At 33.5% G+C, this 8,874-nt stretch overlaps 1 protein-coding gene across 1 annotated transcript; it reads left to right on the top strand.

The window, feature by feature from the left end:
• Positions 1–848: 848 nt before the first annotated feature.
• HELRODRAFT_190705 (hypothetical protein) lies at positions 849–6,271 on the top strand. Its single transcript, XM_009014844.1, has 7 exons — positions 849–995; positions 1,111–1,234; positions 1,432–1,605; positions 2,955–3,035; positions 4,066–4,254; positions 4,789–4,874; positions 5,267–6,271. The coding sequence occupies exons 1-7, from the start codon at positions 978–980 to the stop codon at positions 5,819–5,821; spliced, it is 1,227 nt and encodes a 408-aa protein (XP_009013092.1). The 5' UTR covers positions 849–977; the 3' UTR covers positions 5,822–6,271.
• The last annotated feature ends 2,603 nt before the right edge of the window (positions 6,272–8,874 follow it).

Here is an 8,874-nt window from a genome sequence, read left to right as displayed (position 1 = left end):
ATAAAATGAAGTTCCTTTCCTTACTTTTTTTAACTCCTTTATAGACTAAGATATTTTTTTATTTATTTTATATTTTCTTTTTTAAAATTCACCTTACAATTAATTACTTACATTAGTTTAGTATTACTATTAATTAATTAAAAAATTTGAATAACATCGTTTACATTACTTATTACTACAGTTTTACTATTACTGCAGTTATTATTGCTACAGTTATTATTACTATTACATTTCATTACTACAGTATTACACATACATTACGATTACAACTTACCCTTGGGTCTCATAGTGGATAAAACTGACTCGTATACAGACGTTTTCCTAAAGTCTCGTCTAACTACTAAATATTATAAACTAAAGGTGCATAACCATGGCATAAAGCCTGCCTGACCCTTCTTAACTTTCCTATCCATGGGCACTCATTCCTCTAACTAACACCTAACAGTCTAACACACATCATGATATCTTTTGCATTAGAACCGAGTTATAAAATTAATAAAACGTTCAACAAAAATTCAATAAAAAAAATGACACTCACATTATCGTTGGCCATCGTTCAAGATAAAAAATAAAATATTTTTAAACTAATTAAAAAGTTTTGTTGAAAACAAGTAAACAGACCATTTCGGTCTATGTCTTTTAGTCCTAGAATTTAGAATAAAGGTAACAACTTTCGTAGCGCTTGACATTTACTTTTGTGCATCAAATTTATCGAAAACAACTTTATTACATTGTTTTAATTCTATTTAAAATAATCTTGTAAAAATATTTATTTTAATTAGAGCGCATCACATTTATTGCAGTATATACTACATGTACTAACAACTAACACACCTTAAATACAACAAGCATGTTTCACTGGAAAAACATTATTACATGAATGTCTGGAGATAAAATTTATCAAACGGAGCAGCAAATTGCACAATATTTCAACTTTTTCAAATTAAAATTTTTTCCTTGTTTGCAACAAAGTAAATATGAAGACTCAATACAAAGTTAGTGTAGCTGTTGAGAACGGGGCATTTTGCTCTATCATGTAAATATTTTCTTGTCTCTAAAATTAACGACAATTAATAAAATGTTGGAAGTAAATATTAATATGATTGACAGATATTCGTGATAGCTGTTTGGATGTTGTCATCGTTATGTGCCAACACGAGCTCTCAAGTAATTATTAGCTGTGTGAACATTCTCAACAACCTCATTAAAGTCGATTCTTTTCGCGCTAAAATTGGTGAGTATGAAATTTTTTATATAAAAATTATGGACTGGTTGTAAACGATTGTGACAATTAAAACAAAGCGAGGTAGTTAAATTGGTAACACTGAGAATAATCTTAATGACGGTTTAACACCAATTACATGTTGTAGCTATTCTTATCCCATTTTTTGTCACAATTATCACATTTACCGATATCCAATTGAACAACAGATTATACAAACTGCGTGAGTCTACACCGAGACAAACAGATCTATTACTTAGTGACAAGAATTAAACCAGCCGGTGAACTGGTTCCCAACAGATGTTCCAAGGTGATTGTTTCGTCAGATGGCAACAAACTCCTCCTCAGCGAATGGACTGCAACTGCTTCCATATTCCCCATCTGTTAGTTGCTGAGTGCCAAGTTTTGATGGTGCAATTGACGGTGGTTCGTTGTCCTCCTAATTGGTGTTTGTTTTATTTCTCATTTTGCAGTTCTGACAGAAGCAAAATTGGCTTGAAAAATTGTTTTTTGCCAATTAGGCGACAGATTAAACTTCTGTGCACTTAAGGTAGACACTCGCGTACATGCATGCTCCTATTTCGTTTGACAATCTTTATCTTTGGACAGACGGCATTTGAACCAGGTCAGCACACAAGACAACGCGCGCAGAGATAGAAATCGAACGTTATTTTTAAAGTTTCGTGTTTAGTAAGACCTAAAGTTCGGATCCTATTTGGTCCGGTTTGACATTACTATACGAATCGGGTTTGGTTTTTAACTTTAAGAAACTGCGCAATAGCAAAACTGAGTTATAAAGATTCAACGCAACGGTTGATTTAACAACAGTATTTTTCAGTTTTACAAATACAAAAAACGTTAAAACTGAAAATAAAATGACAAATGAGTTGAGAGTTGAGAGAGCATGATGGCAGCCTAAGCGAGTACAGGACTGCATTTTTTATTTTAGAACTTTCTAATTTTTTTGACGTTTGGGTCAAAAGATGTGAACATCTTTGTCGTAATTCTATAGTTCGAATTGGTACATAGTGATTTTAAAGTTTGAGTTTGTTGTTCGTTCGTACCTACCTGGTAGTAATTTTAAAGTTCTAGCTTCGTCTTGAGCAAGTTTTGAGTTTGGTTTGTTTCCCATCTCTGCGCAACGCTGAACATGTCGAAATTCCAGCCTGAGCTAACTCGCAAACCTGCATATTATATCATGACCACTTGCGCAAATGACGCGTCATTCGTCCCGTTGTTGCCCTACTTGTCGACTGTGGTAATGTTTACTGAGTTGATCAGTTGTGGCTGTTGTTTCGTTGAATGCTGTTACAAACTACAAACGACCGATAAAAATTAGGCTTCAACGAAAAAAAGTCAGTCTAACATTATACTAATTAATATATTCCACATTGCGTTAGTGATGCCACTTATAATATATATCTATCGTATGCCGTATCACATATCGTAATGAAATAGCAATGAAGTGAGTTTAAAAACAAGAAATTGTGGTGAGGCTATCAAAAGGTCACCGAAAAATATCAGCTCATCAAGCATTCTATATACTGTTACACCATTACTTGCAGAAAAACTGACTGACACGCTTATGGCTATGGCTATGTACACAGGCACATGTAGACGCACTTGAATAAGTTGAAGCTGAACAAGCGCGTACACTTGCACACACATACACACATGTGCACATACACATATGCACATACGTACACATACAAACGTACACACATTTCGATAGCTGGATACGATTGCATGATGATCATGAAGATGGAATGTGACGTTCTTCAGCACTGCAAAACAATATGGATGCTCAACAAAAGTTAATTTAAATTCTTTCAGAAAACTGTTTTATATATTTTTTTAATAATGCGCAAACTTTTAATTTGCCTAACTGCATGATATTGTTAAACAACTAATTATTATTTTTAACTCATCGATTCAAACGTCGCTAACGTAGAGGCACACACGATTAACAGAGAGAGTTTTATAATGAAGCTCCATCAATAATTAATGCCCTACTAAAATTTTCCGCCGCTACAAATTTATTGTCGAACGCTCCCCTGTTTCATGTCTGCATCTTCCTGATTTCATTCACCTCAAATTTTTCACTACAGTTGTTTAATAGTTTTGTTTGTTTTTGTTCCTGTCATTTGAATTCGAGATTTTTTTTAGATCGTTTCGTTGTTTTTCTGTTTAACAAAATTTATTTGTTTATTTTAAAAAAATCAGATTCTGACAGACGAAAAGTCAAAATGTTGCCTAATTTTTAAACGCAAAGTTTTAATAAACAAAACATAATTTTCCAGCACACACATCGTTCAGAAATCGTTTAACGTTTACACATGCACTCATTTTTTGCAATTGTACAATTGCACACACACACATACACGCACACACATACACGCACACAAACATACACACGCACACACACACACACTTGTCAGCAATCTTTTAAATGTTGTTGTCACCGTCAGTTTATTTCCATAATATAATCATGTTAGATAATAATTGCTGTTGACGGATGGTTTGAGTTTTGGAAATGTTGAACGCGGATTGGCATCATTGAAGTGCACTCTGGCGCATCATTTTTACAAGTTGTTACATACCAATACAATGTTATTTAAACATAATTCTGCATCACACAAATTTTTACTTTATTTTTCATCTACACGTGTGATGAAACTGTGGTAGAAATGTTGAATACGGGAAGTTTCAAAAAGAAATCATTTGAAACTTAAAAATCTTTTAATAAATGACTAAGCAGATCTTATTGAAATTTATTCTACTCCTTAATTATAATTAATAATTTCCTTAATTATAATTAATAATTACTGAAACATTCTTTGAAGACCCGCCATTGAACAGCTCTCAGCCAACGAAGGAACCACTTTGTGACCTCACCAACTTGGTCGGAAACATTACCTCATCTGTCTTCTTCAAAGGCGTCAACATTTGTGACGCGGCTATCAACACTGAAAATAGTTCGATGTTCATCAAATCCTGCGAACCTCGGAGCGTTCTACTACCCACTCCGAATGGTGAGTGTGTGTTGGTATAAATAAAGTACTGATAATAAATGTAAAGATGGATGTCATTTGTCTTCTGTTTCAATTTTTTATTGGCTGATATAATGACGTACTGGCTAGGAGTGACTGGTCCAGCCTTTCAATCGCTATGTGCCGCACGTGTGTGTCAAACGCCAGGCGAGGGAATAATTTTCAAGTTATCATTAATAATTTTTAGTTGGACGGCTTGATGGCCTGGTGGTTAAGGTCACCTGTTACTGTTTCGCCGTGCCTAAGTGACCAGGTTCGAATACGATCAAAAGATTCCCACCTAGCACATGCTTTGTGTGTGATGCGTCGTTTAGCGTGTGTTCATGTACGCTGTTTGTGTCACATAACTTCCATTGCATCCAAACAGTTCATGTTCGCTTTTTGACTGATTTCTAACAGATTTAACTCACTCATTCACTTACTCACTCATTCACTTACTCACTCATTCACTTACTCACTCATTCACTTACTCACTCACTCACATCATTCTTTGTTACATTACAATCAACGAACCAGGCCGTTACGATTGTTTGCTGAGTGTCAGAGAAAATGGCATCGTCGAAAATTTTCTCGTGAAAGTGAACAATCAATTTCAATTTGTGGTTAGTAGGTTGTGTGTTTTTTCTTCTTTTTTTTCGTTATTTATTCATCTTCAACTTTTATTTAAAGTTCTTTTCAAATCATTCTAACTTTCTTTCATATAATTTCCTGTTTCTTGACCTGTTGAATCAAACGTAACATAGAACATTCTACAAAATAATCAAAAATGAATGGCTGATTGCGAGTGAATGGAATTGTATCAAGTATAACCGATCAGGAATATAAGTGAGGTGTGAGCGATAGTAATACGAATGCTACTCGTGATGAGCATGATGTTGATGATTATAGAGTTGCATTAATTTATTATTATTATTTATTATTATTATTATTATTGTTATTATTATTATTATTATTAACTTGAGTTAGCACCGATTTCAACACTAATTGACTGCAGCGTTACAACCTGACGAGCAACTTGCTGGTCCTTTCAAGATGTCCCCAGGTCTCAAGATGTCCATCAAAGGAGGATGAATGGACTCGTAACGGGCTGGTCACTTTCAAGAAACGACTCACTACTAATCTTAACATGGATGAATCGCTCTTCATCATAAACGTAACATCCAAACAACAACCACCACCAGATTTCTTGATTGACGCGTCTGGCAACTCCACCAACAAAAACACCACACAGTTTCAACTTCCCACCACGCTCAACAGCACAAGACCACCGAATGGCAACAACACCGCCAACCAAACTGCCTCCCAGCAGACGACAGCCTCAGCGCCAACCATAACTTGCAAGCCCATGTACAGACTTGATTATAAGACGAAACAGTGTGTCGTCAATGTGGAACGTTTGCTGCCCGCACTCATCATCAGCGCCTTGATCGTCTTGGCCGTCTCAATTCTTTTGTTGCTGGTTAATTTTTGCAGGTCTGAAAACAGCGCGCAAGTGCACAAGTCTGTTTCCAAGTTGTACCTGGCAATGAACAGTAAAGAAGAGATTTAAGATTGATGTTCAGTGTTGGAGGGCCCGAGTTGAAAAGCAGTTGTGGATTTTAATGTCGTTCGGTTGTATTGCTGAAAGGTAGATTCTTCATGTAAAGCTGGCTTGTTCATATATTTTAACTGATGTACTTTATATTTTTGCACCAGTTTTACGCCAACCCATGTTTACATCATCCACCGCTCTTCTTAAATGCAAAAACGTCAAATCGTCAATCAATATCATTTCAGGTGTTGTTTATTATGTTGTATGCAATGTTCACTCAAGTAATTGACATGGGTGAAGAGATTTCTCCCTGGAATTTCATCACACATGTCAATTACGTTGTAGGAAGATCATTCATTGGTTGTTATTATGTCTTCTTTTAACATACAGTTTCAATCAAATCTTCTAAGTTCATCACATCTCAAAGAAATGTTAAAATAAAATGAAAAAAATATTTTTGAAAATATTTGTCCTTGTTTGTTTGTTTTCTGTGTATGTGTATGAATGTGTGTATATGATTGTGTGTAAGTGCTCACTATGCTTGTAATGTAATTTGTAGCTGTTTCATAAGCCAAAAGTTATAGACGCAGCAAATATTCCGTCTGGCGTTTGACATTCGGCCATTTTCAGGCCAAATAACGAATGTTGCAATTTTCGTTAACCATCACTTTTTTGGATTCCAGGGCAATAAGTATTAATTATTATTAGTGAGAAATTAAAATTGGTCATCATAGATACTAAGAACTGAATTTAAACAAGGGATTAATTATTATCTCGGTAATGAATTGTTGGATAAATACAATTCACCTACTGTTCTGTTTTTTTCAAAAATTGCAAATTTTTTGGTATTCAGCTTTTGGCTTCGGCCAAATAGTTGGTCCACTATTTGTCGATCTCTGCCAGAAATTTAAAATTGTTAGAATCATTTTATTAAATTAATTTATAGAACTTTGTTGTTGAATCTTTTGCTTGCTAAGATAAGTAATGTCCTAAAATCTAATGAATGAGTGAATGAATGAATGATTAGTGTCGTGCTGTTGTGCAAGTTATCAATGTTTCATGCCTCGGTCACTTTTTTATGCTTAGCATCATTATCTTATTAATTCATCTTTAATTAAATAATTAATACTTTAATTATTTAATTAATTATTTAATTGATTGATTCATTTATTTTTATATATATTGTTGTTTGTAATGAATTGAAAATCGTTAATATAAGTGTTTATCCCATTTGTTTTTGCGCGTATTATTTCCTTGAAAATCATTTAAATATTTATTCTTCCGAACTGGTGTTTTTATACTTCTTATTATAGTTGGACTCATAAAAAATTGTGTCCGGTATATTTTCTGGAACAAACAGAGCTAGCTCTCCACTCAATGATCCAATAGCTTTCTGTTTCAGTTCCAGCCATGCATACAAACACCTCTTAGTCGTCTATTACACGTTGTGTGAATGAATATAAACATTTATTAACATACAAATTTAAAATATTTGCACTCAAACAAACAAAAAAAGTGTCTGACATCAGTTTCATAAAAGACACGTCCAATGTTTGCGAGGAGACGCTGAGTGATTGATGTTCGCCACAGCAGACGTCGATGGAACGTTGTTGGGTTCGAGGTTCAATACAACTTTATAAGACTCTTGTCGTCTTGTACATTCGCATTGCACAAGTTGCACCTACACGCACACGTGCATATGAAACACACACGCTCACACAAGAACGCACTCACACGTGTAATCACAAATAACGCAAGTTAGTACATATATTTACACACATATATAAGCATACACATATACGTGCAAAATTATAGACACACCTATGTAAATATTAGTATGTAACGACTAAAAAACACACATATACAAGCAACAACACACGCACGCATATGCAGAACACACTCGTGTGTTAATACATGCACATTTTCGCAGTTTATTGTACGACGCGCTAATACTATTTAATACAACAAACGTACCAGCAACCAAAATCACAACCCAAAATCACTTATAACACTGGCGTCAACAACAATAGCATCAATAATAACAGGTAGTATAATGTAATAGGGATGGCATTGTCCGTGGTGGATTTATGTAGAAAATCGACCAAAGTTTGACATGATAAACAAAATTAAGGTTGCCAACCTAATTATCTTGCCCCCTCCCGTCGTAACATTTTTTTTTAAAAGCAGTATCTCATTAAATTACTAAATAAACCATACCAAAATAATTAACAAAGGTTTCAAATAATTTTTATATATTTTATTACATTTTATTTTATTGAAAAATATTTGCAAGGCTTGTTCAAACTCGAACAAACACTTAACCATACAGATCCACAAACAATTTCGAGATTTTAATAAAGAAAAAAAAACACATTTGTTGTTTTTATTTGAATTCAATCAAAAATAAAAAGTGACGGTTAATTAAAATTTTAAAAAAGTCAATTTTTTTAAAAATTCGTATTTTAAACAAACAAATATAACAAAATATCAACCGATAAATAATAATTATTATCCATTATTATTATTATACACACTCCATAGTAGTTCTCGGAGAATGATTCAAGTAACAATAACATTTAGTAAGAACAGTTCATAATGACTAAATCAACATACCAAACAGAAATTATTTATACATGCATATATACTAAGTAAATCAAGAATTATCTAAAAATTATATAACCAAATTTTAAAAAAAACTAGAAACCAGTCAACGTTTAATAAATAAATAAATAAATTATTAAAAAGATTGTTCAAAAAGGTAAAATTTAAGGCGACGACGAGAATGAAATGTAGTTTGTTTTGTTGGTGTGCTGTTGTGAAGCGAAAACAAACACATCCCACAAAACTAGTTAGAAGTCGCAAGAATAGTAGTCAGTCACCTACCTACAATTAAATTACTCTCAGGGCCCTAGCTTATAATCATTAACTCAACTCACTTACCTACAAATTTGTATTTCTACGTTTTAGAAATTTTACATGTTTCAGGTATTTTATTTAACATATTTTAGCGTTTTTATTTTACTTGAAACTTTTTAACTAATGTTAAGCCCTAGCTTACCTACGATTGTTCA

Source organism: Helobdella robusta, assembly GCF_000326865.2.
Source record: "Helobdella robusta unplaced genomic scaffold HELROscaffold_14, whole genome shotgun sequence".
In the NCBI taxonomy this organism is placed as follows: domain Eukaryota; kingdom Metazoa; phylum Annelida; class Clitellata; order Rhynchobdellida; family Glossiphoniidae; genus Helobdella; species Helobdella robusta.
The sequence above is the reverse complement of the archived record's forward strand: the minus strand, read 5'-3'. Positions and strand labels throughout refer to the sequence as shown.

What these genes read in the sequence shown, in the direction of transcription:
- HELRODRAFT_190705 (XM_009014844.1), top strand. An exon ending in TGCTTCCATATTCCCCATCT is followed by an intron (nt 1,606 to 2,954) that starts GTTAGTTGCTGA and finishes ACATTTCGATAG; the next exon opens with CTGGATACGATTGCATGATG. An exon ending in TCTACTACCCACTCCGAATG is followed by an intron (nt 4,255 to 4,788) that starts GTGAGTGTGTGT and finishes TCAACGAACCAG; the next exon opens with GCCGTTACGATTGTTTGCTG.